This window comes from Budorcas taxicolor, chromosome 10 (assembly GCF_023091745.1).
Source record: "Budorcas taxicolor isolate Tak-1 chromosome 10, Takin1.1, whole genome shotgun sequence".
In the NCBI taxonomy this organism is placed as follows: Eukaryota; Metazoa; Chordata; class Mammalia; order Artiodactyla; family Bovidae; genus Budorcas; species Budorcas taxicolor.
In genome coordinates, this window is record NC_068919.1 from 75373337 (window position 1) to 75400971 (window position 27635).

At 46.6% G+C, this 27635-nt stretch overlaps 1 protein-coding gene across 1 annotated transcript in view; it reads left to right on the forward strand.

Moving 5' to 3' along the window:
* FNTB (farnesyltransferase, CAAX box, beta) overlaps positions 1 to 18105 on the forward strand; it is a 77202-nt gene extending 59097 nt beyond the window's left edge. The window contains exons 8-12 of the mRNA XM_052647017.1: positions 2674 to 2803; positions 5408 to 5540; positions 10806 to 10917; positions 12178 to 12292; positions 16639 to 18105. Coding sequence (XP_052502977.1) covers positions 2674 to 2803; positions 5408 to 5540; positions 10806 to 10917; positions 12178 to 12292; positions 16639 to 16770 — 622 coding nt within the window. The 3' untranslated portion in view covers positions 16771 to 18105. The remainder of the gene's footprint in view (positions 1 to 2673; positions 2804 to 5407; positions 5541 to 10805; positions 10918 to 12177; positions 12293 to 16638) is intronic.
* The last annotated feature ends 9530 nt before the right edge of the window (positions 18106 to 27635 follow it).

Genomic DNA, 27635 nt, shown 5'->3' on the forward strand with positions numbered 1-27635 from the left:
CCTTTCAAACTTGAGCTGTTCATATACTCCAAGAGGCCAGATGCGTTGGAGAGAAAATTTGGATTGTGTGTCTTTGGGTGGCCATGGGGTTGAGAGATGGAGGATGCTGAAGAAGCTCTTCAGGGGGCAGCAGCCAGTTTTTGACTCCGCTGTGAACTCCCTAGGCCTCGGTTTAGTTCAGTCGCTCAGTCGTGTCCTACTCTTTGTGACCCCATGGACTGCAGCACGCCAAGCCTCCTTGTCCATCACCAACTCCTGGAATTTATTCAAACTCATGTTCATTGAGTTGGTGATGCCATCCAACCATCTCATCGTCTGTCGTCCCCTTCTCCTTCTGCCTTTCATTTTTCCAAGCATCAGGGTCTTTTCAAATGATTCAGCTCTTCGTATCAGATGGCCAAAGTATTGGAGTTTCAGCTTCAACATCAGTCCTTCCAATGAATATTTAGAACTGATTTCCTTTAGGATGGACTGGTTGGATCTCCTTGCAGTCCAAAGGACTCTCAAGAGCCTTCTTCAATACCACAGTTCAAAAGCATCAATTCTTTGGCATTCAGCTTTCTTTGTAGTCCAACTCTCACATCCATACATGACTACTGGAAAAACCATAGCTTTGACTAGACAGACCTTGGTTGGCAAAGTAATGTCTCTGCTTTTTAATATGCTGTCTAGGTTGATCATAGCTTTTCTTCCAAGGAGCAAGCGTCTTTTAATTTCACGGCTGCAATCACCATCTGCAGTGATTTTGGAGCCCTCCCCCCCAAAAATAAAGTCCGTCACTGTTTCCACTGTTTCCCCATCTATTTCCCATGAAGTGATGGGACCAGATGCCATGATCTTAGTTTTCTGAATGTTAAGTTTTAAGGCAACTTTTTCGCTCTCCTCTTTCATTTTCATAGGAAGCTCTTTAGTTCTTCTCTTTCTGCCATAAGAGTGGTGTCATCTGCATATCTGAGGTTATCAGGCCTCTCTGAAGAAGGCCTCTGAATTCCCAAGGCCTCTCCTTTAATGAGAGGTGCCTGGAAGACAGGAAGTACTACAGTTTCCTTTTTCTTCCACCCAGAAGTTGGATTAAGTGCTCATTGACCTGTATACCTGTGAGGATTTGTGAGGCAGATACACCTGTAGGGAATGTGACTCTATATACACATCTGTAGCTCATTGGGAGTAAAGTTCTATGTTATATGAAAATATATAGGAAGGAAAATTTCTTTATATCACAGATGAAATAGGTTTATTAAGACATGCAAAAAGAAAATCTGAAGTCACCAACCACTCATGTTTCTTATCTTTCCAGAATTGCAGAAAAATCATGCAGTACATTATCATTTTATGACTTTTTCATGTAATATATTTGGAACATTTTAAAGTATACTTCTGTAATGTCATTTTAAATGACTATATAGTATTCTGTTATATGGATACATCATAATTTATATAACCAGTCCCTTACTATTGAGTTTCTAAGTTTCTAACATTTCACTATTACAAATGGGGATACAATAAACATTCTTATAATCTGATCTTTGGACACATTTGTACTTACTTTGTAGAATTAATTCCTAGAAAGTAAAAATGAAAGTCACTCAGTCGTGTCTGACTCTTTGCTACCCCATGGACTATACAGTCTATGGAATTCTCTAGGCCAGGATACTGGAGTGGGTAGCCTTTCCCTTCTCCAGGGCATCTTCCCAACCCAGGGGTTGAACCTGGGTCTCCTGTGTTGCAGGTGAGTTCTTTACCAACTGAGCTATCAGGGAATCCCTTTAATTCCTAGAAATGACCCTAATATTGCTGGGCTAAAGAGTATTAAATTTTTATGACTAGAAAATGCAGTCATATTTTCTATATTATCTTACATTATCTAATTATCTTATAATCCCAACAATTATTATAGTAATAACTTGAAAATATAAGAACTTGTAATTTGGAGAAATAAATTTACTTTGGATAGCTATAAAGGTATATATGTTCATTCTGGAAGCTTTTTGAAAACAGAAAAATAAAGAGGAAAGGTATCAGCAATAGATTTGTATTAAAAGATAACCATCATTAGCAATTATTTTTCAATTTTATTTTAACCTGATGGTTATCACAGTATACATATGATTTTATAACTCTTTCTAAAAAGTAATGATTCGAGGTTCTATGTTCATTAGTAGACTATGTTTCCTTTTTTTTTTTTTTTTGAGGAAAGCATGAAAGTCACTCAGTTGTGTCCAACTCTTTGCAACCCCATGGACTATAGTCCATGGAATTCTCCAGGCCAGAATACTGAAGTGGGTAGGTGTTCCCTTCTCCAGGGGATCTTCCCAGCCCAGGGATAAAACCCAGGTTTCCCACATTGCAGGTGGAGGAAAAGGCATTTCTAAAAGTTAATTAGCTGGCATCTTTCCATTCATAGTTGCAATTTTAAAAATAGAATTCAGTTCAGTTCAGTCGCTCAGTCGTGTCGAGAAGAGTTGATTTGTAAGTTGTGTTTCAGGTGTACAGCAAATTAATTCCTATATATATATATATATATTCTTTTTCACATTCTTTTCCATTATAGTTTATCACAAGATACTGACTATAGGTGCAGCAGTCTATGCCTTAAGTGGAGCCACTTCACTCTTTGCCATCCAGGGTACTCACTGGTTGACACTCAGTTGGGTTTTCTCGACCTCCTCCCAGGTGTCAGAATTGGGAAGGTGGGATTGGCGGGGTACCAGGAATGGAAGCCCATGGCGGCTACACGTTCTGTGGCCTGGCTGCGCTGGTCATCCTCAAGAAGGAGCGCTCCTTGAACTTGAAGAGCTTACTAGTAAGTACTTGGTGGCCTGTCTTCCCCTCAGGCCCCAGGCCCCTGGGACGTGACCGCTCGGACATGCTGGTTTCAGGGACGTTTGTCTGTGTGAAGAGCTAGCAGTTCCTCCCTTGAGCTCTGGGCTGGCAGTCATGTAACAAAGCTTCAGATGCAGTTGTTGGATCGCCCAGCCCTGTTACAAGAGAGTGCAGGGGGTGAACATCTGCTCTCGGTCTCGGCTCCCTTCTTCCTGCCTTTCCTTCTTCTTGCTCTGAACCTCCTACATCATGTGTTAGGCCAACCCCAGACCCTTCTTGAGTCCCTCAGACATCTGGGGAGGGCCACAGTACCTGCCTCCTACTTCTAGGAGAGTATAGCTTCAGTCTCTTAAAACTAGAGGTTTTCACGTGTCTTAGAAAGATTCTCCCGGGAGAAGAAGTTATGAGAAGAGCTTTTATTACCCTCCACACCATGTGAGTGTTTAGTAGCTACCTTTACACGAGCTGGTCACAGCTGGGAATACACGGAGCGGGTGGCCCAGGCATTTATGTCTCAGCTCCAAGCTCCTGCCCATTATTCAGAGTGAACTTATGCAGAGTGCAGTCAGCTTCAGGGGCTTGTTAGATTGTAGCTAAATTGTCACTGGAGGCCTGGTACACACACACACACACAGCCACCAAGGAGCTGTCTTTGGTGAAACTTTTACTCCCTGATCATGACCTCAAAGCACATCAGCTGCAACTGACATTCATCTCCTCTCCCTAAGTTCAGATGTCAGGTTGCCATTGTAGGAACTGTGTGAGACCCATCATGGGGTCCCAAGAGAGTTTGTATTTTTCCCTGTACAGACATGACCAGTGGCATTTTGTCTTGGCCTTTAGGAAGCCTCCTCCTGTAGCATACTCTTCTTGAAGGTTCTTAAAGCCTGAAGGGTTTATGCCCAAATGGTCAACTTTATGCATAGACTTAGAGTTTATCAGACATCTAAAAACCTGATCACTAACAATGTGTGAAACGTAAAAGCCCCATCTCCCAGGCAGAAATAAGAAATAAGCAGATGTCTCAGTTCCAGTAGCAGTGTTCTGGATTTGAACCCTTTCTCTGCCACTTCATGGCCATGTGACCTTGGGAAAATTGTCTAATCTGTTTTAACTTCAACTCTTTTTCTCCATAAGGTAGAGGTAATAGTTCTTTGAAGGTCAGAGAAGATAATATACATAAAACAGCCTGGTATGTAGTAGGTGCATCCTTCTTACCCAGACTACTCCCTCCCTTCTGTTTGCTCTGGGAGAACTAGGACCCATATCTGAAGGATTTTATGAATTCATATAGCCAAAGGAAACAGAATAAATCCATGGGCTTCGGCACTGGAAAAAAATTTAGTCTGGCTTATAAACATTTAATCTGTGGGGTAAGCAAAAATGAAGCATAGATTCCCTACTGTAGTGCCTGTTTTCTTGGGTCGTGCTTCGCCTGCTCTCCTCAGATGGCATCCGTCCTAAAGCACTGGCTCATAAGACTGACTGCGGATATATTAGTGGGTGTACCTGCAGTGTCTTTTGTGTCTCTCTAAGAGTTTTAGGGTTGTGACTCTATGGGTGGTGTTGCCTTGAACAGGGGTAGAATCTAAGCTCTGCAATTGTTCACTAAAGGAGGCCTGGACTGGTTCTTCCAAGGGGGGTCCTCAGTGACTCTTTTCAGGAACTCACGGTAGTAAAACGTAGGTCCAGGGCAATGCCCTCCTCTGTACCTTTCAGTTTGGAGAAGCAGCTCCTTGAGATCCTGGCTGGTGGCTGCGACTGTCTTGAGGGGCTGGGAGGGACATGGAAATATTATCTGCTCGGCCAGTTGGTCTGCTCATTCCTCGAGGCCAAGCCCTTGACTATCTTGATGTTCGAAGTAGAGTGTGTTTAGAAAACTTGGTGATAAGGGAGGAATGTATCATGTGTGGCCACCGAGTGGCACCAAGAGCCATTTCACAGGTTCGGGGTAAAGGCTCTTCTTCTGCCGGCCGGTTTGCCCTGGAGCAGCAGAGTGGCTGGAGCCCACGGAGCCACCCTCGCTCACCAGGGCTCGTGGCTTCTGCCCCTGGTTCTGCAAGGGGCGAGGGCTGTGCTAAGAAACCTGGGGGGAATTTCCTTGCCAAAAATGGTGTGAAATCCTCTGATGACCTGTGGCACAAAATTCCATGTATTTGCTTTTAATAAACTTCCCTGAGCGAGGAAAGTGAATAGAAACGAGCCACCATGTGGTCTGGCCTGAAACTTCCCAGTTACACCTTGTTTATTAAGAGGCGTTATTGCAGGTCTCCTTCCAGGCCAGGCTGGCCCCTTTGTTCTTTCAGCACCAGAACCCTCTTGGAACCCAGGACAGGCGGTTAGTTGTCTGTTAGGCCCTGAGCAGGAATACATGTTGGTTGCCTCCAGAGGGTTAAACTAGCTTTTGCAGTGTAGAGCCCTCTGTGATGTTGAGGGCAAGGATGTCTGAGGTCAAAGCAAGGGAACGGGAGCTGAGAAGCCAAAACCTGGGAACTCTCCCTCCCAGACCGGCGTCTGGAGAGCTGGCTGGATCACGTGTCTCTTTTAACCTCTGGCGCCTCTCTCTTCTCTGTCTCACGCTCAGCAATGGGTGACAAGCCGGCAGATGAGGTTTGAAGGTGGATTTCAGGGCCGCTGCAACAAGCTGGTGGACGGCTGCTACTCCTTCTGGCAGGCGGGTCTTCTGCCCCTGCTTCACCGCGCGCTGCACGCCCAAGGTGAGCCCGGGGTGCTGGCGGGGCTGGCAGCTCCCCTCGGCTGCTGACCGAGTTGGAGGCCAGGGTGCTTGGTGAGAGGGGTTGAAACAGGCTCTGTCCATCCTGGATTTTGAGTACCCAGTGTGGACCCTCTCGCCCTAGGCACGCGTGTGCCAGCTAGGATTTCATCCTTGGGTTCAGAGGTCACTGCTGCTTCACACCGGCTGTGGCAGGTGGGGGAGGTGGGTGCCTGGCGGTGTGGTGACTGCCACCTCAGCTGAGTGTGAAGCCATAGGTTCCGATGCTGAGCTTTGTGTGAGTCATGCCAGACTGAAAACCCACACTGTGCATGTGGTCACAACAGTGCCAAAAAGGCAGAAAGAACCCCTGGAGCAAAGACCCAGCATGCCAGGCTGGCTGCGTGGTGGCTGCCATTAGAAGTGTCATATTTTAAATTCACTGAAGAATCCTGGATGCAGGTTAGTACTGCCTCCCTACCCCCAACCCCTGCACCACTGGAGTAGAGAGACCTAGGTTCATCATCTCTGTGGGACCTTAGATGGAAATGCAGATCCAAGCAGGGAAATAGCAAATTTCTGGGAGCCTTCCCTTGTTACCTCTCAAAATCTCAGGCCGCCACCTGAATCATCTTTTTCATTTACTTCATGTGAGAACAGGAAGGAAACCGGTGGGCGAGGGGAAGTCGTGGCGGCCCTGCTGCGTGCTGACCAGTCTCAGAGTATGAGCCCTTGGCCCAGAAGAAAGCTTAGTAGTTGGGTTATTCTTTGCTCAAATGTAGAGATGCGATTCTTTTCTACTGCCCCCCATCCTCCCGCCCACCCGCTTGCCGGATACACAACTTTCTCTTGTTTGGCTGTTTTTTCCTGAGTCCCTTGCATTAGTTTCTTATTTGAAGTAAACTGAGGCTCTCTCCTGTGTCTCCGTCACCCCACCCTCCCTGTTGCAGCCTGTCCTAAGATTCCTCTGCCTAGAGCCCAGGTTTCAAGGTGAGCTGAGGCCTCCTGCTGACTCTGGAGCCTGCATGGTCTCTGCTTTGGACACTATAGTAGGAAATCAGAAATTCCCTGAGAGTCCAATGTTTCAAAACAAGAAATAACTTGGGGTTTTAGTGATCTCTATTTTTGGAACTGGTGAGGTCAAACCTCTGGTAATACCCTCCGCCTTTCACAAGCCTATCGCTGGAAGGGATAAGATGCGATCATTCTGTAGCTGTCGGGAGAATCTGGTGAGAGGGTAACAGGAGCCCTACCTGCCCAAGTCTTCACAGGGTCCCTGCTTTACATTTTGCTTTTTATAGCACAAGTTTTGGAGGATTGGTCATATTTCCACATTTGCCTGTGGAAGAAAGTCTGTTGTCTGTGAATTTTGGTGCTTCTAGCTTTTTTCACTCCCTGGGAGGAGGCCCATATTAGGCCTGTAGCTCACTTCTCAGCAAATAGTGGACTTGGACCAGGCAGGGATCTGGGAGGAAGTTTTGAGTGGTGGACAAAATACTGATGTTGGGAATCAGAAGGAGATGCGATGTAGAAAGATATTCACAATATACTGTAGTCAAAGTTAGGTTTCAAAGCAGTATGTATGCAATTCACCTGGGAAGTCCCGGGAAATATACTTTTAAAGTTTTATATCCCACTGTTCAGTTCAATTCAGTTGCTTAGTTGTGTCCGACTCTTTGTAACCCCATGGCCAGCAGCACGCCAGGCCTCCCTGTCCATCACCAGCTCCCAGAGTTTACTCAAGCTCATGTCCATTGAGTCGGTAATGCCATCCAACCATCTTGTCCTCTGTCATCCCCTTCTCCTCCTGCCTTCAATCTTTCCCAGCATCAGGGTCTTTTCAAATAAGTCAGTTTTTCGCATCAGGTAGCCAAAGTATTGGAGTTTCAGCTTCAACATCAGTCCTTTCAATGAAAATTCAAGACTGATTTCCTTTAGGATGAACTGGTTGGCTCTCCTTGCAGTCCAAGGGACTCTCAGGAGTCTTCTCCAACACCACAGTTCTTTTACCATGTGCATTACTTTTATTTTAGTAAGTGAACAAACATGTTTTTCGAAGGTGATGATGCTAACACTGATAATTGAAACGATGCCGTGGGGCCAGCACACTGTGGCACAAGAACCCAGGCCATCCCTGACTTGGCGAGTGGTCGTCAGGCCGTCAGTAGTCCATGAGGTGGCTGCCTTAGGCATAGAAGACAGTATTTGAGTAGAAGAATGAATTATTATTAATATATTTAAAATGTCCAATGCTAAGTCGCTTTTTTTCGTGTGGATGTGGAGCAGTAAGACCATAGCAGGCCTGTGAGTTTCTGTTTGGATTGATAGTTACTAGTTGCTGGCTTGGGAATACTCCATAGTTGTCCACCTGCAAGACTGAGCTCCATGTGGCTGTACCTGTGAGTTACTGTTGGAAAAACTTTTGATTTCTCAGATAAAAGGAACGTTTGAAATGCAAAATGACATTATAATGGGGATCTGTATTTTAAGGGAGAGGGATAAAGGATTTAAAAGGCACAGTTATCACTCTCTAATCATATCTCCTTTTATCCCTCTGTGATTATGTGTGCAAATTCAGGATCTCAGGAAGTTCTTGTCGAGTTTATGAACTTTGAGAAATGTAGGAGGTAACTGCAACACTATAATCTAGTTAATAATAAACATAGCATTTTCTTCTCAGTTTCCAATTTTAGCGATAGGTTATCATTTACCTTAAGGTAACAGTCTTTTATTTATTATAGGATATGAAATAAAGGTATACTTTATACTGATGTTTCATACAGTTGATCCTAAAGTTTGATAAATATGCTTTTTAAAATAACAGCTTTCTTGAGATATAATATACAGGCTGAACAATCTACTGATTTGAAGTGCACAGTTTAGTAGTTCTTAGTGTTTTCAGAGTTGTGCAACCACCCCTGTGATCAGTTTTAGAATTTTCATGCACCCCCCCCACCCCTCCGCACCCCGCCGCAATCACTGTGCCCATTGAATGTGCTTCTTAAAAGAAGAAATCACAAAGGAAAAATTAAGTGTCATATGGCATATAGGTAAACTATATTTATGTAATTTAAAAAACCCATTTAGCCAAAAAATAGAGCCAAAAGGGAGAAAGAAATATACCATATGATACAGATAAAGGGTAAATATAGTTAAAAGTTAGGTTAATAAAATCGACTCTTGTATCTCAGAAGACAAAGGATACTTTCAAAAGGAAATACAACTAGTAAGCAAGTTATGAAAAAACTTCACCCTAATTAGTAATTAAAAGCAAGATAAATGATTAGGTACTCTTTCTTTTTAACATTTTAAATGCTGAAAACTTATTTCCGTATATGATGTTTTATCTTATTTTTATTTTATACTGAAGCATAGTTGATTAACTGTGTTAGTTTCAGGTGTATGGCAAAATGATTCAGTTATACATGCATCACTGAGAACTTTTTAAAAGTAACCAATGCTGGAGGTAGTACAGGAAAAATCTTAAATTTTACTGGCAGCTATATAAAGTCTTAAAGCAGTTTATCAGTATCTATGAAAAGCCTTAAAAATGTTTATTCTTTTTTAACTGAATCATTCCACTCCTTTGAATCTATTTCAAGAAAATAATCCTAAACATAGAGAAGATTTACAGAGGTGTTTACTGCGGCATTTTTTATGATTGCAAGGAACTGGAAACAGCCTTGGCAACAAGTACGCTAGAGAGAAGTCCCATCATATCTGTGCGTATCTCCTACAGCGCTGTGCTCACAGGTGGAGAAAGAACAAAGAGGAAAGCAGTTATAACACTGTGAGCACTTCAGGAAGTGTGTGTCCTGGGCTGAGCACAAGCAGGGGCCCCTGACTGCGCTCCTCTTCCTTAGGTTCAGTTCCCGTGTGCCTCTTCCAGTGTGAGCATCTCAGGGGCCAGGCGGGACTTGAGTGTTGAAGATGAGTGGCTTTTGTATGTGGCCCCCAAACATCAGCCGACCGTGCACACCATCCAGGACTCAACCTGAGGGATAGCGGTCATTTTCCAACTGCCCCCACCTCTCCTCCCATCTCTCATTTAAGAAATCTGAAAATGATTATTTTCTGTAGTAGTCTATGTATATGTATATTCCAAAATTAACTCTTTTGGAAAGTTCTTTTTATGTACCACATTTGCTATAAACTTTGATGAATTTTTACCATAGAAGATTCTCTACACATATATGTGCGAGTTTGGGTCCAGTGCCTATATTGATGCCATGACATGTGTCCACTTATGAAATACTCTGTGGCTTTTCAGAATGATGGTTATGAAGATTATGTAGCAGAACAGAAAAGTGTATGCCTCTAGAGTTAAATGAAAGACGTAATCATATGTCTTTCATACCTGTATAGAAAATATCATACCTGTATAGAAAAATGCATAAAACAAAAAAAGACAGAAAGAAAAATTATCTTTCAGTTGCCATTTACAGGGTGTTCACTACCTTTGTAGCCAAGGCATCAAAGTATAAAATTGACCGAAGACTTAATGCACATCCTATATGTGTATTTTTAAAAACAATTCTCATATAAACGTTTCCATGCACATCTGCTGGGTGGTAATTTGTCCCTCCTCCTCCCCTGATAACCGTGTCCACAGATTCTCTGACCGCTGGTTGAACTTCAGAGTGAAGAAGCTCAGTTGCTGGCCAGTACTTTAGTATTATCACCAGAATCCCAATTTCTGCTTAGACTATCATATGATGCAGGAGGGCGGTTATTAGATTTCTTCTTAGAGAAACTTTTTGAGCCAAGAGACTACCTGGAGAATTCCCTTTAGTGATGGATTAAATTCAGGCTAAGAGAAATGGAGGCAACAGCCAGTATTACCCCTGTTGGAGTTCTCTCGGCTAATCAAGAGTCTGGTTGACAGGAGAGACGCGCTAGAGAAAAAGTCTTAAGAAGCCCAAGGGAGGAATTGTGAACCCAGTCAGGCGCAGTAGCAGAGGTCAGTGTGGAAAGCTGAGCTAAAAAGCTCATCTGTGCCTGCAAGGGATGTGGTTTAGAACTGCCATCCAAGGTAAGGAGAAGGAGATGCTTCAGGTAAAGTCAAGTGCTGCTCTGACCTGCTGCTCTCTGACCCATTTTAAGGTTCCGGAGAAGGGACGTGTCCCAAGAATGTGATTTTCAAGATTAGTCCAAGCAGAATGGGGGGAAACCTTGACTTCCTATTGGATCATAAAATACAAAGTAGGCATTGACCTGCCGCCGGCCGACTCCCAGGCCCAGGCGTGCACTGACCCTTTGTCTTCTGCAGGTGACCCTGCCCTCAGCATGAGCCGCTGGATGTTTCACCAGCAGGCCCTGCAGGAGTACATCCTGATGTGCTGCCAATGCCCCACCGGGGGGCTTCTGGATAAACCCGGCAAGTGAGTGCTTTGTCTCTGGGGAGGGCGGGGCAAGGGGGCTGAGCACGCCGGCCTGCTCAGACCCCGACGGGGCAGCCCTTTCCATGCAGTTGCTTAGTGCCCACAGGGCGTGGGAGCAACCGGGCACGGAGCAGCCCTGTCCACCATGCGCCCGTCCTGCGCTTCCAGCTCCCTCCTTTTCCTGGCTTACCTGCACCCCCTTACCAGTTAGGTAAACAGATTGCTGCATGGGTAACGTTTCTTTCCTCTTTTATTTAACCAAACTGACCTAAATAGATCAGGATACAGGGTTTTAAAACTCCTGGGTGTCACGCTGTTGTTTAGTCACTAAGTCAAGTCCGACGCTTTGCGACCCCATGAACTGCAACATGCCAGGTTTCCCTGTGCTTCACCATCTCCTGGAGTTTGCTCAGATTTATGTCATCGAGTCAGTGATGCCATCCAACCATCTCATCCTCTGTCATCCCCTTCTCCTCCTGCCCTCAATCTTCCTCAGCATCAGGGTCTTTTCCAGTAAGTTGGCTCTTCATATCAGATGGCCAAAGTATTGGAGCTTCAGCTTCAACATCAGTCCTTCCAATGAATAGTCAGGGTTGATTTCCTTTAGGACTGACTGATCTCCTTGCTGTCTGAGGGACTCTCAAGAATGTCATAAACAGAGATTATAATCACAGCTTTCATAGAGTAGATTGAACACCTTTGGGTGCCATATACTGAAAGAGAAAGGGAAGCCAGTCAAGTCCTCTTCTCTTTGCTGCTCACTCCCCTCATCCCCCGAACCGACCCCCTCCCTGCCCCCTGGCACACACACACACACACACACACACACACACACACACACACCCTGCCTCCTCCTGCATGCCTCTAGGGGAAGGCTCAGCTGAAGGCTGGCCCCCAGCAATTTACCCATTTGTAAATTTTGACCCATTTGAAGAAAGAATTTGACCCATTTCTAGAAATTTTGGTGTGGGGTTTTTTTATGGATGGCTTTTTTTTTTTTTAATGTACTCTATGGATTTAGCAATACTACCCTGGAGAGCCCTTCCTAGAAGGAAGTCAGGAGGACCTACAGTTCCTGCGGTCAGGCAGGGTGGAGCTCTGAAAAATGCTGCTGGGGGAAGCCAGGCTTTTAGGCTTGTGGAGGGCAGGTTTGGTCGCCTGAGCGCTTTCTGGGCCTCATCTGTGGCCTTGTCGTCTGAGGCCGTGCCGAGGTGGGTGGGGAGCAGAGGACACCTGCTCAGAGCTGCCGCATCCTTGCAGGTCCCGGGACTTCTACCACACCTGCTACTGCCTGAGTGGCCTGTCCATAGCCCAGCACTTCGGCAGCGGAGCCATGTTGCACGATGTGGTCTTGGGTGTACCTGAAAACGCCCTGGTAAGGCGGGATGTGGCGGGGTTGGGGCTTACCACCGCTTCTCCACAGGGCCCCCAGGACGGGGCTGGCAGGAGGGCAGAGCAGCCCTGTGGGGCCTCCAGAACCGAAGGCACGGGTGTCCCCCATGGACAGGCTGGTGAGCTTGCCATCCCCACACCCCCTCCGTCTGCAGCCCATTCCCCATTTGTGAGCACCTGACCGGCAAACTCAAGGTTCTAAGCAGGGATCCAGCCTGCGATGGAGGGTGTGTGCCTGTGTCCCAGAGTCTAGGACCCAGACCACTTGTCATTAATCCCCATCTCCGAGGAAGCTGGCTCGGAGGCAGTGGTTTCTGCGTCTGCAGCAGCAGCCCCTCCCTGTGTGGCTGATGTCTTCTCTTGGAGCTCTCAACGTGCAGCCCTGCATCCAGAGAAACCCTCTCAGACCACCGTCTATAAATGAGATGCCCAGAAACGCTCGGCCAGAGCATGATTTGTGCCCCTCATAGCACCAGCACAATTTATCATGTGTGTGTTCAACTGGGTTTTGTCTGCATCCCTCAGAAACCGTCAGCCCCCTGTGGGCGGGTTGTTCACTGTGGCATCCAGCCTCAGGCCAGCCTGGCCACAGGCGATGCTTCTGAACCTAGTCAGGAGCCTGAGACATGGCTCCGACTAAGACTGTCCTTGGCCGTCAGATGATGTGCCCGTGCAGACTGCCATGAAATATTCCAGCAGAAGAAACGCTGATGGCCAGTAGGTGGATGAAAAGATGCTCAGCCTCTCTAATTAGTTGAGAAAATCCAAGTAGCAACCCTTGAGCTTTCTCATGTGGTTGCCTGCTACGCAGCCCTCTTCCGTTCCTTTCCCTCCCTCCTTCCTCATTGTAAGCCCATCCTAAATCCATCATTGATCATGCCTGCAGATGTTTTTGTGCTATCACTACAGAGGTATGTATCCACAAATAATAGAGTTGTTTTGTATGCTTTCCGTTGCTTTATAACAGGTATCTTCTGCATCACTTTTCTCACTGACATTACCCTGAGGTTTAGCCGACTTCATGTATAGTATCCCCTTGTCTAGGTGTACTCGTTGCGTTTTCTAGCCTCCTGTTGGTCAGCATCGAGATGGTTTCAGCTTGTGCTGTGACACGAGGTGTTGCAGTGAACATTCTTGTTGCAGTTTCTCTGGGACACCCACCTTCATCTTCACTGGATGGCCCTGAACTGTGCCCCTATGTGACTGGGTTATTTTTCACTCACACACCACCAAGCTGAGTTGTGCTGTGGTTAGATATCTCCTTTCCGCTAACTTGACTAGTGCTATCTCAGTTTTGTTTTGCATTTCCCTGGCTACTGGTGAGGCTAAGCATCTTTTCAAACATTTTTTTGGCCATTTGTGTTACGTCTTCTGTAAATTGCCAGCAAATTGCCTTTGCTCATTTTCTTACTGATCTGTAATTTTGTTTGCTCTTTTCTTATACGTTTTGTAGTTCTTTGTGTGTTCTTGATACTAGCTCTTTGTCAATGGTATGTGTGTGTGGTGAGTCTCTTCCAGTTTGTGACTTTTCACCTTCTTATTAGTGTTTTTTGTTGAATAGAAGATTTTAACTCTGAAGTGAATAATTTTATTTGCCTTTTTGGTTTTCAAAGGTTTGGGTGGGCATGGGGTTACTTAAAAAATCTTTTCCTACCAGAGGTCATAAACACATTTTCTTCTAAACAATGTAAATTTTGCCTTTCCCATCTAATTTTTAAAATTCTTTTGGAATGGATTTCCATCTGTAGTGAGGGTTGGATATAATTTTACCTTTTTCCTGTTTTGGATACCAGTTGACCAGCACCATTTACTGAAGTTTACAACCTTTCCTACTGATGTGTATCACATGTTTGTTACATACTCAAGTTTCTGTTTATGAGTTGATTCTGTTTCTGGACACTCTGTTCCATGGGTCTGTTTTATTATCTTCACTGTCTTATCAAATCTTAAATGCATGTAAGCAAGTCTCACTCACCTACCCCATTCTTTTTTTTTTTGTTTTCATTATCCTTTGCCTTTTGCATTTTAGGATTTCCTGTGCATTTTAGGATCAGCTTATTAAGTTCCGCACAAACACAAAAGCTAGTGGAATTTGTATTACATTGACTGTAATATTAATGGGAGACAACTGACTTTAATATTAAGGCTTCCCTTAATATTTTTCAGGTTTTTTACCTATATTTTAATGGTCTTTTATCATTTCCCACAAAGGACTAGCATATCTTGTTAGATTTATGTCTTAAGAAATTTATAGTTTTTGTGTCTATTGTGACTGCAGCATTTTTTTCCATTTTATTTTATAATTGGCTGTTATTAATGTATAGAAATGCTATTGATAATTGTTGTTTAACTTTGCACCCAGCAGCCTTGCTGATTCTTTTTTTTTGATTGCTCCAAGCAACTTATTGGAGAAGGCAATGGCACCCCACTCCAGCACTCTTGCCTGGAAAATCCCATGGACGGAAGAGCCTGGTAGGCTGCAGTCCATGGGGTCGCTAAGGGTTGGACACGACTGAGCAACTTCACTTTCACTTTTCACTTTCATGCACTGGAGAAGGAAATGGCAACCCACTCCAATGTTCTTGCCTGGAGAACCCCAGGGACGGGGGAGCCTAGTGGGCTGCCATCTCTGGGGTCTCACAGAGTCGGACATGACTGAAGCAACTTAGCAGCAGCAGCAGCAAGCAACTTATGGGATCTTAGTTACCTGACTAGGGGTCAAATCCAGCCCCCCTGCAGTGGAAGCCTGGAGTCCTAACCACTGGACCACCAGGGAATTCGCACTGAATCCTCCTAATAGTTGTTAATAGTTTGTCTACAGAATCTCTTGGATTTTTTTATTTAGACCATACTGTCATCTTCAAATAAGGACAGTTTTGCCATTTCCTCCCTGATGCTTAAGAATTTTATTTATCTTGCCATGTAAGATAATTTTATTTATCTTGCTAAGTTGGCTAAACGCTCTGTGGAGTGTTGACCAGAAGTGGTAATAGAAAGTGTTCAGATTGTAATGGAAAGGCTTCTATAATTCCACCATTCAGGAAGATGCTGACTGTGAGGTTTCGATAAATATTTCATGTCAAGTTAAGGATATTCCCCCCCTTTTCCTAGTCTGCTGAGTTGTTTTTTGTTTGAATCATAATCTAGTGTTAAATTTTATCGAATGCTTTTTCCACATCTGGGTTTTTCTCCTTTAATCTGTATTATGTTTTGTTAATACACATTGTGATGTTAACTTTACATGAGAAGGATAAACCCTACTTGGTTATAATACAGAGTGTGTGTGTGTGCTGGTTTATCACACTGCTGGTATTTTTGGCTCATGTTTTTATTTAGGATTTTTTTTTGCATGTGTGTTCATGAGAAAGATTGATCTTATGGTACTGTTCTTTTCCAGTTTGTGTTTCAGGATAATATAGCCTCATAAAATTAGATAGGTATCTTCCTACCCTACTTTTCCTTTGGCAAATTTTGTGTAAGTTAGAGATCATAAGCTAATACTTGCTTGAGAAAACAGGTAGACCTAGTATTTGGTGGCGTGCAGGAAATGTTTGTAGCAGAATAAACAGTTGTTATTTAACGTATTCATATAGGTTTTAACGAATTTCTTCTGGAGCCGTTTTGAAAATCCATATTGTTCTATAAAGCTGCTCAGTTTATCAAAATTTTTATATTTTGGCACGAAGCTGGGGATGGTATTTTCTTTGAAGTTTTTAAATCTCTTGCAATTATGTCCCCTTCTTCATTGTCCCAGAGTGGAAGAATCCTGAATACTGGCCCAGGACTGTACCCTGTCTCAAACCAGAGTCTCTGTGGTGCAGTGGGGTAAAATAATTTATATATGGCCTGACACATTTACTTAAATGTTAGGGTTGTGTACCTTTTTCTTGATTATAAATATAAATGCATGTTCATTGTTTTCATAATTGAGATATATATGCAAGTATAAATTAGAAAATTTTAAATAGTCATGTCACTGCTCCTATTGTGGAATATTCTATATACATCACATCTACACACACTTTAAAAAGTAAGTTTGGGATATCACACATACTGTTATCCTCATTTAATGTAAGTACTTGGCAATGTCATCAAATATTTGAAAGCATATTTTTTTTAATGGCTCTATAATCCCTTTGTGTCCCGTGTGCTAGAACATGTTTTTACCAGTACCCTGTTGTTGAACCTTAGGGCCTTGTAAGATAAATCTCCATGTGCAGCTCTGATTTTTGTTATATTCTTACAAGTGCATTTAATGGGCAAAGGCTGTGCACATGTCCAAGGACCATGGATGAGGTGACTGATTGACATCTGTTCTTCTCTTTGCAGCAGCCCACTCACCCTGTGTACAATATTGGACCAGACAAAGTGATCCAGGCTACCATGTACTTTCTGCAGAAGCCGGTTCCAGGCTTTGAGGAACATGAGGATGAGGCATCAGCGGAGCCTGCCACCAACTAGGGGACACGGGGTCCTGCAGCTCTGTGTTCACCCATCTCCCCAGTCAGACCAAGGTTCATACATGTCGATACATACTGCATTTTGTGCTGCACAAGCCTTGGCCGCTGTGAAGCTTGGTTCTTTGTCCTTTTTTGTTAAACAGAACAAAACTGATGGCTTTTGGTTCAGAGAACACAATGGTGTGGTTTTTTAAAAATTCTTTCCACTCCCGTCCTACCAAAAACCTACCAGCTGTGTAGCATCTGGACCCGGCTCTGGCTCGGCCAGGGTTGGCTGGGGAGCAGTGCATGCTGGAATAGCAGCCCCGCCCCGCCAGCTGGCCAGCGCGACTGTCCATCAAAATGAATGACGTCTGAGTATGCAGCATTCAGAGCTGTTGCTGCGGTTCTCACGTGTGCTACCACTGCGTCACCAGGAAGATGGCCTCCTGTGGGTGGAAAGAAGTCTGCTCCATGCCTAGGCAGGGGCTTTGAGTCTCACCAAAATGAGTTCTCCAGGAAAATAACGTGCTGGGGCTTCACTCAGAGGTGCCCAAGGTCCTCGCCTCCCAGCCTGATTACTTGCAAGGGGAAGGAGCTAGGGTTGGGGAGAAGGGCTCAGGAGGTGTGAGTCCCTCCCTCTCCAGACTGGGCACTGACCACACATCTCCAAGGCCAGCTTGCTGCATGGGCAGGATTTGCCTCGGCCCCAGTTGTGGTAGCTTAGACCCGGGAACCAATTATGAATGGAAAACGAACTTCTTGTTCAACTCTGAGCCAGAGGAAGCAGCCCCAGAGCCACCCCATCACGTGCCCTGAACAGCCCCTCTGAAGACTGCAAGGCAGCACCTTCAGCCCTCAGCCAGGCTGTTTCCGTCTTTCTTGCCCTGACTCCCTGCTCACCCTTCTGAAAGACAGTGTTGTCTTCTCTCACCCTGAGTATTAACACTACTAAGTCTTTCACCTTCATTTCTGACTCAGGATTTATTCACATCCTGCCTACTCCAGGCTCAGAGAAAGAAAACCTAGTGCTAGATAAGCTGGATGCTGCCAGGGCAGGGCTGAGCGCTGCCCAGAGTGTCCAGCCTGGCAGGGCCCCTGCTGCCCACACAGAACAACCCTTTCTCGGTTAGTGGGGGTGGTGTTGGCTCACCCGACTCCGATGGTCACAGCAAGCTCCATGTCGCTGGTCTGGCCTTCCCGTAAGCAGCCGTGGGCTGTGGGCAGATGGGGACCCAGAGATGCAGCGTAAGGCTCATCTCAAAAACTCTGGCCATCTGCTGCCTCTAATTTCCTAGTGCTTTGGCGTATTGAGCTATGTATTACCTCCTTGAAATAATAAAAAAATAACCTTTTCTATGACGTCTCTCATTCATGACTGGTACCAAGAAAACTCCCGAGTGTCCAGCGTTAGGAGCTCTCCAAGTTGCTTGTGGGTCACCTGTCTCCTCCTGTATGTGATTCCAGACCAGGCGAGTCAGTAGAGGTGTGACTTGGCTTCCTCCTGCCCACACCTTCTCCAGTCGAGGACAGGGAGGACCTAACAAAGAGGGGGAGAAGTTGTGCGCTCCACCCTCCCTGGAGCCCTTCAGTTCGTCCAGCATTCCACACACACAGGTTCCAGTCTGTGTGTCTGTCTCCTTCACCTGGCTATGAGCAGGGACCTTGCTGCTGAGTCCTCATGCAGGAACTCGGCAGTGGGTGACATCCTGGCAAGAGGCAGGGCAGCTGCTGCAGGGGCAGGTCGGCATCATGTGGTCACCTGGTGTTCCTCACCTGGTCAGACCCTCTCCCAAGGAGAAGCCAAGAAGGCGGGTGCTCTGTGGCCTGTCCCCCCTTGATGGGAAAGAAGAAGGTGCCTACAGAGGTGGAGATCGACCAGGTCCATATCCTGGCTTGTAATTCTTGTCCTCGTGCTGTTCTTGCCAGGCTAACAAATGTTCAGGCTACAAAGCAACATGCTGAAATGCACCCTCCCATCACTACAATGAAAGGCCAGCCCTCTAACACCAGTACCCTCAAGGTATTAAGAGATTAATTGCAGTAGTAATTGGTGTGGTTAAGAGAAGGGATTGCTTCAGTCTACACTGGCTTTATCCCAAGGAGGGAGGATTTGAGCCAGGCCCCGAAGGGTAGGGAAATTTGGCAAGGTAGAAAAGAGAGGATCGTTCACTGGTATTCTTACCTCAGGAGAGTCTGTACTGGTGTATCCATGAGACCTCTCTCTGCTCCCATTTGGGTCTGGAGGGTTTCCTGACTTAAAAGAGCATTCCAAGTGGGTCCTCAGATTTATCATGGATCCTTAAGTTAGAGGCACTTCCACAGCATTCAAGGTAGGTTGCCCCAAATATTTCTTCTATCAATAAAGAAATTGACTACAGAGCTCTATCTCCAGATGGGCCCCAACATCCCCCTGGAACCTATCCCAGACCCACCTTGAATGCTATGTAAGTTGGGAAGCCTGCCAGACTACTATGAGCAGAGAGGGGTCCTTGTGGATAAGCCAGCACAAACTTGACTGAGATGACAGTATGAGTCAACAATGTTATTAAACTGCCCTCTGGTATAATTTCTGAGAAGTTGCAAGTTAGATGATGGCCACTGTGCTGTAACAATGCAGGAGTGTCCTCGATGAAGGCCTTCTTGGGAAAACCTCACACAAAAGCAGAGGCCATATTATTAAATAACATTTCTGTGATAGCCTTCCATGGAGGTCTAGCCTTGGATCTTGATATGCTGACTCCTGGTGATTTAATTTGGCAGAGGAATGGAGTTTATAAACCCCTGGCAGGGTGGTGGCTTACATGGCCCTGGCTGTTTTCATCAGTATTAACTATGCTGCACTTCTGGCAGGAGCTTGATAGCCGGGAGTTAAAAATGGAGCTTCTTGAGTGCCCTACGTGTGCTTATTGTTGGTAGACATGGAATCCGTTGGCTTCAAAAGTCAGATGTATAGATAACAGCGCTGACATCTTAACAAAGACTCAGGACATAACATTCTGGGATAAATTTGGGAAACTGCTTTCCTAAAGCTGATGGTAGGGCTTGAATCACATGTTCTTTCCATGCTATTCTGGAGACCTTTCCCCTTTGCTTTATTATTGAAATATAATTGCTTTACAATGTTGTGTTCAGTTTCTGCTGTACAACAGGAATCAGCTAGGTGTACACACATATCCCCTCCTTCCTGAGCCTCCCGCCCACTGCTCCCCACCCCCTACCCCTCTAAGCCATCACAGAGCACTGAGCTGAGCTCCCTGTGCTGGACAGCAGCGCCCTGCTAGCTGTCTCTTCACACAGCAGGGTAGTGTGTATGTGTCACTGAGTGTTTCCGCTCGCCCCACTCTCCTCCCGCTGTGTCCAAAGCCCACTCTCTACTGCATCTCTGTTCCTGAATAGGGCTGCATATGGATGGGATTAGTGGGTCTATGATTCAGGGCTATTCAGTGTTGCTTCCATCTGAGGATGTGGGTATTCATCTGGGGGAAGTATTCTGCTAATATTTTATTCTTCCACCATTTACACCAGGGGGCAGCAAAATTTCTCTAAAAGGCCAAAGTGCAGTTCAGTTCAGACCCCATGAATCACAGCACGCCAGGCCTCCCTGTCCATCGCCAACTCCTGGAGTCTACCCAAACTCCATTGAGTTGGTGATGACATTTAACCATCTCATCCTCTGTCGTCTCAACCTTCTCCTCCTGCCTTCAATCTTTCCCAACATCAGGGTCTTTTCAAATGAGTCAGCTCTTCACCTCAGGTGGCCAAATGCTATTGATAAAATATTTTAGGCTTTGCAAGCAACTACTCAGTTCTGCTCTACCATTGTAGTACAAGACAGCTGCAAAGTATGGCTATGTGCCAATAAAACTTTATGAAAATGTAGTGGGTCATTTGGCTCATGGGCTGTATTTGCCTACCCCTACTATGCTGACAAAGGTCTGTCTAGTCAAGGCTATGGTTTTTCCTGTGGTCATGTATGGATGTGAGAGTTGGTCTGTGAAGAAAGCTGAGTGCCAAAGAATTGATGTTTTTGAACTGTGGTGTTGGAGAAGACTCTTGAGAGTCCCTTGGACTGCAAGGAGATCCAACCAGTCCATTCTAAAGGAGACCAGCCCTGGGATTTCTTTGGAAGGAATGATGCTAAAGCTGAAACTCCAGGACTTTGGCCACCTCATGCGAAGAGTTGACTCATTGGAAAAGACTCTGATGCTGGGAGGGATTGGGGACAGAAGGAGAAGGGGATGACAGAGGATGAGATGGCTGGATGGTATCACCGACTTGATGGACTTGAGTTTGAGTGAACTCCAGGAGTTGGTGATGGACAGGGAGGCCTGGCGTGCTGCGATTCATGGGGTCGCAAAGAGTCGGACACGACTGAGGGACTGAACTGAACTGAACTGAACTGAAATCTAGGCTAAATCCCATCCCATTCAACATTCTCCCACATCTCATGGCTGGGATGCTTTCCATGTACATGATATTAGTGTTAAATGACAAAATGTACTTGCTAACATTCAGCCCAAACATTTTAACCACCAGTGTGCATTGCTCAGGTCATTCACTGCCCTTGAACAGGAAGGAGAATTGTATGATGTAAAGAACTGTTGCAACTGACAGAAAACCGGACCCAAACTGGCTTAAAGCAAAGAGGAAATGTGTTGACTCATAAACTGTAACGTTCAGGAATTAGTGTAGCTTTGTGAGTGGCTTCAATAGGTTTCTCTCCATCTTTCTATAACGGCTCTGGCGTCAGGCTCTCTCCACGTGATTCTAAAATGGCAGCAGCAATAACTCCAACCTTACATACCCTTAGGGTCAAGTTCAGCAGACAACAGCAGCAGGCACTTCCTTCCCAGTGAGTATCATAGCATTTCACTGGCTTTGATCAAGCCAAGTGCTTTTCTGAGACTCAATCCTATGGCCAGGAGACTACAATACACTGATTGATCACATGCTTCTCCCATGAGCAGGAAATGGGGCTCCATCAGAAGCACAAAGACCAAGAATGGGGAAAGAATGAAGCCTCAGTACAAATTCGTAGTGTGTGTGAAATTGGCTCAGTTGTGTCTGACTTTTTGTGACCCCATGGACTATAACCTGCCAGGCTCCTTTGTCCATGGAATTCTCCAGGTGAGAGAACTGGAGTGGGTAGCCATTCCCTTCTCCAGGAGATCTTCCCAACCCAGGGCTCAAACCCCGGTCTCCCGCATTGCAGGTAGATTGTTTACCATCTGAGCCACCAGGGAAGCCCAAGAATACTGGAGTGGGTATTCTTATCTTAAGGATAAGTGAGCTTCCCTTCTCCAGTGGATCTTCCCAACCCAGGAATTGAACCAGGGTTTCCTGCATTGCAGGCTGATTCTTAAAAGGGAGAGATGGATGCTAGTGATCTAATCATTATGTTCTCCATAATGGTGGATTCTAGAAGCCTGTCATGGACATTGTGGCATCCATTCCTTCCCTCCGCAACTGTGGCAGCCAAAAGGCTTGTGCGAGTCTTCCCCCACAACCCCCGTCCAGGCCAGGTCCTGATTGGCCCAAGCCAATCACTTTAATTTATCCTTCTGCTTCAGCAACTTGTTCAGGTTTAATAATGACCCAGGCCTAAGCCAATCAGCATGGTTTGTCCTAGCCTCAGTGATTGACTTAGAGCCAAGGATGTGGCCTAAAATAGACCAAAGAGAGGGAAGCCCTAGACATCTGATGACTGGGGAAAGCAGCTCTCTCCTGTAAGGGATGGTGGAATGTGTGGCCTGGAACTCCAACAACCATTTCCCTACCTAGAAGGAAGCCTGTCTTAGAGGCCAGTCCACACAGACTCCCTGAGAGACTTACTGAGAACAGCCACAGCGCCGTCACACTGCTCCTGCAGCCGGGATCTACCTCTGGACTTCTCAGTTAGGTAAGCCAATTTGAGTTGGATTGATTATTTACTATTGCTTGCAACCAAAAGCATCCTGACACACACAAAATTCTATCCCAGATTAGCCCCCAAGTTGCGAAGTCCTCACCTGCTGCCTGAAGAATGCTGATTGTCAGGGATTCCCTAGTGGTCTAGTGACTAAGAGTCTGTGCTCCCAATGCGTGGGGCCCAGCTCTGATTCCTGGTCAGGGAACTAGATCCCATATGCTACAGCTAAGGATCCTGGGTGCTGCGACTAAGACCCAGGACAGACAAAGAAAAAAAAAGAATGCTGATTGTCCTTGCCACCTCCATCCAAACAAGAACCCAGGGAAGACAGCCTCCTGGTCACTGCCCCTCGTCACTTGACGCTTGATTCAGTCTCGAGGTGGGTGGGGTAGGTGTGTTATCTGTATTTTACAGCTGGAGAAACAGGTCAGAGAGCTGGAGTGACTCACCAGCTATCAAATAGTGGAGTCTGGACCTGAACCCAGGTCTGCTGCCTCCAAAGGCCACGTGCTCCCACCACTCCCAGTCTCTGAAATGGGTGGTCTCACGGGGTGGGGAGCAGACTAAACGTGCATGAGTTTCCCCCAGGGTGGACGACCGAGGCCTTGAATGCCTACTCCCGTCTTTCACCAGGATGCGGATGATGATGAAGAGTCGGGGCAGGCTCACCTTACCCTTCTGGGCAGCCCCCCTGCCACCCCCACCGCTCAACTGTCAGTCCCCAGCATAAAGCAGCGCTCTCCGCACCACGGGCGGGCCACCTGGCGCACAGTGTGACGCGGCGTGACTCACAGGCAAGGCACGGTGAGTCAGTTTTCCCGGGAGCTGACCACAGCCAGCCTTCTCCACTCCAGCCCAGCACGCCTAACTGGTTCCTGGACATCCTCTTTCACTTCCTCGCAGTAACCTTGGCTCTGTGTTTTACCAGCTGATGCAGGAGGTTCAGAGCACAGGGCCCAGTGGCTACTGTTCCTCGTTCCTACTTCTTAGGCATGTCCAACAACAAAACCAGGCAGGCGGGCGGAGGGCTCATCAACAGCCCAGGTTAATGGGACACTTTCTCTGCCCTCTGCAGACACACAGCTGTGAGAAAGAACAACAATAATACATTTTAAATAATAAACTTTCACAGAGTTCCCTTCTGCCCCTTAGCCAGTTTCCCCTCTTGTTAGTATCTCACATTAATATAGTACATTCATCATAACTAAGGGCAAATATTGACCTATTAACTAAAGCCCATACTTTATTTCCCCTGGAGAAGGAAATGGCAACCCACTCCAGTTTCTTGCCTGGAAAATGGCATGGACAGAGGAGTCTGGCAGGCTACAGTTCAGGGGGTTGCAAAGGGTTGGACATGATTGAGCACATACTTTATTTGGAATTCCTTCATTTTTACCTATGCCCTTTCTCTGTCCCAGGATCCCATTCGAGATACCTCATTACCTCATGACATTTAGCTTGCTCTTGGCTGTGATATTTTCAGACTCACCTTGCTTTGGGTGACCTTGACAGTTTTGAAGAGGAAACTCATCAAGTATTTTGCAGGCCGCCCACCCACTGGGATTTGTGTCAGTTTTTTCTCATGATTAGACTGAGTTTTGGGGAGAAAGACCACAAAGGTCAAGTGCCTTTTCATCCCATCCTATCAGTGGTACATGCTATCAACATGGCCTCTCACTGACGTTGTTAATCTTGGCCACTTGGCTGAGGTTTGTCCCCCCGTAAGGTTCCTCTTTCTCCCCCTTTCCACACTGTTCCCTTTAGAAGAAAACCCATGTGCACACCCCAGCTGAGGGGTGGGGAGTTATACCCCACATCCCTGAGGGCGGAGTAGCTACATAAATTATTTGCAGTTCGTTTGGGAAGTTTATCTATGCTCTATTTATTCATTCAATCATTTATATCATGATTAATATTTTATACTTTGGGTTATAAATCAATGTTTTAATACTGTGTTGTTTATTTTACTGCTCCAATTGTTCCAGATTTGGCTATTAGGAGCTCTTTCAATTGGCTCCTGTGTCCCTCTTTCATACCCATTCTTTCTTTTAATAATAATGCATTTTTCTATTCTTTTTCTTTCAAGAAGTATTGCATGTTGGTAGGTAATTGTCGACATTGGAAAATGGGTACCTTAGGGTTCAGTAGACTCCTTTCTCAATCTTTGGTCAAAACTAAATTCTTTTCAAAATAAAAGGTACTGCGTGCTGGTTACCTTGGATGGGGGACTTCATGTTGCCATCCGCCAGACCTGTGATGGCCTGGGCCTACAGGCCAGGAGCCCGTGCAGGGTAGAGGCTCTGGCCCATCTTCCTTCCCCCCATAGCCTCCACCCTGCTCCTCTGCTGGCTGCACTGGGGGCCTGAGGCTGGCACTGTGGTGGGGAGAGGCAGGAAGGAGAGCACAGGAAGAGCTTGAGAAGTGATGACCTGGCCCTGCTCCCTGCCCCTCCCACATGCCAACCCTCTCTGGACAGAGGGCCCCAGCCTCTGAACTCCTCTGGCATCTGTAGCCTGGACAAGCACACTTGTGCCATGTGCCTGAATCTGCTCTCCACCTACTCTAAGCTTCTTGGAGGCAGGGCCCAGGCTTCATCAGCTGCCCCGAACCCCCCCAGTGATTGACACAGTGCTGGGCTGAGAATACAGGCTGCTCAAATACCCATGGACTGAACTTACGCAGAACTGACCCCAGGACGGACACAACAGTGCTCAGAGATGGACACTCACCAGAGAGCCGGAGTCCGCTGGCCCACACACTCCTGTGTATGCGTGGGGTACTGGTGACAGGCCAGGCATTGTGCTCGGGGTGCGGCAGCAAACATGAGGACCAGACCTGGGCTCGTGGGAGCGACCAGGTGGAAAGAAGGCCTGCCGAAAGGCTCATGGCAGCTCTCTGAGAAGGACGGGGCCCTGGATTCAATCCCTGGTTGGTGAATAGTCAAGTCATTCAAACCAGAGTTCCTGTACCCGAAGTCTCCACTGCAGTAGGTATCTGCTGTGGACGTGACATTCCTCCTCTCAGCTGGCTGGCCTTGCTGTGGCCTTTTGGCCCAAAGCCTTTGGCCACTGTCCTTTAGCCCCAGATCTGTCCCTGCCACCTCCCAGTCGTTGATGCCTCCGGGAGATACGAAACAATGAGACTCTCAAGCCTGTGTGTGGGACCACAGTGCCAGCTGGACTCCTCTCTGCTGATGAGCGCCCAGGGGCGTGGGCGGCAGCTCTGCACGCCTGTTTGGTTCTTTTCTGAACCAGACTCTGTGTGGCTCATGGGGGCCTTGCAGGAACTGGCTTGTGAAGGGCTTACCTTTCCCTTTGGGCCTGCAGTGGAGCTGTCAGCTTTCTGCTTTTCTTGGCAGGAGGCTCAAACCCTCACCATGTTCAGCGCTGGAGTGGAAGGTTCTGGCACAGATTTCTTAACATGGGATCCTTGATTCTTCGTTTCCTTTTCTTTCCCCCTCTGGCCTTTAATTTACTGGAAAAAATTAATAGCAGAGATTGTGCTGGATAATTTGGCCCAGAGAAGGCTGTAGGTGTACAAGGGCCCCACCTGTACAATGGACATCAGAGGAAAACAACCCTAAATGGGGCCTGGCGGTCAGACCTGGGCCTGCTGGTGCGGCTGGCATCCCACATGGGCACGGGAGGGAACTGGCTCGGCTGGTTGTGAATTGTCCAGGCCCACCTGTTTGGCTCTTTTCTAGACACACCCGTCCTGCTGGGTGTGTGTGTGTGTGTGCACTCAGGGCACACACGTCAGCCAGGGAGAGCTAGAGCACGTGGACCCTGGATCCAGTCATCAGACCGCATGGAGCCAGCAGGTGAGTCTGTCCCCACCTCACCCCTGCTCAAGGGGCCCTGTAAATACCAAGGTTCCACCCTTATCGTAACGAGGCCCCAGCAGGAAACACAGGGCAGGCACAGGATGGTTCTCAGTGTCTCTGTGGCTAGCTTAATGCAGGTCATCAGGAGGGCACTGCAGAAATATGAACTGAAACCGGGATGGAGAACGGGGTGAAGAAACCAGAAAGGTCATGGCTAATGGTTCTGACCCAGACAGCAAGGGTGTATTTCATTTCCCACGTTGAGATATTTTCAAACAATAGCAGACCATGTTTTGCTAGAGTCCCTTCAGAAATCAAACAAAACCTATCTGTTACCATGCCGTTTGGTATTCAACAAGTATTTACTGCCCCTTCTTCGTGAGAATTTTAACATACTGAAGGAGAGAGCTGATTCACTCCATACCTCAACAAAACTCAAACGGCTGCATGGCCAGGACCTATGCTGGCAGACAGACCTAAGAATTGCTAACGTGTGTGTCCTCCCCAAGTGCCAGACGTTCCAGCTTAATGCCTTCACGCCTCACAGCGGCACTCTGTTCTACTGCTGTCCTCGTGTCATGCCTCAGGAAACCATGGCAGAGTCATCCAGAGCCAGGCAGTCCAGACAGGTGGGCTCAGAGTCTGTGACCTAAACCACCCAGGCTCTGGTTCTGAAGCTCTCAGTCTCCTTGTCCCTAGCTTGACCTAACGGAGCAATGACGACACTTGCCCAGTGGGTGATGCTGCTGCTGGGAAAGCCTCCAGAGAAGGCAAGCAGGGGCCTGCCCAGTGCCGTCAGTCCTGTGTCCACCTCAGCCTGCTTCTCCAAGCTGGTCCGGGAATGAGTTGGCCAATTTGATTCTCTATCTGAGAAATAAACTAGAAAATATTTTTGTTTATCCCCTTCTCAGGGGAAGTATGGGGATATATTAATTAAGCCCATGCCTTCAGTAAACCCCAAACTATCGAACCCCAAAACTGACGGACATTTTGTCTTGCCCACTCATGATCCAGCAGAGTCAGAGGCTCCTAGTTCCTAACATGATTTTTCCACTGTGTATCCAACGTAGAGGCTGGCAAACTCCTCTTGCCTACATGGGTTTCCTCCTCAGGCCAGAGAAACTGTTTTGAGCAACAAAAAGCTCTAGTTTCA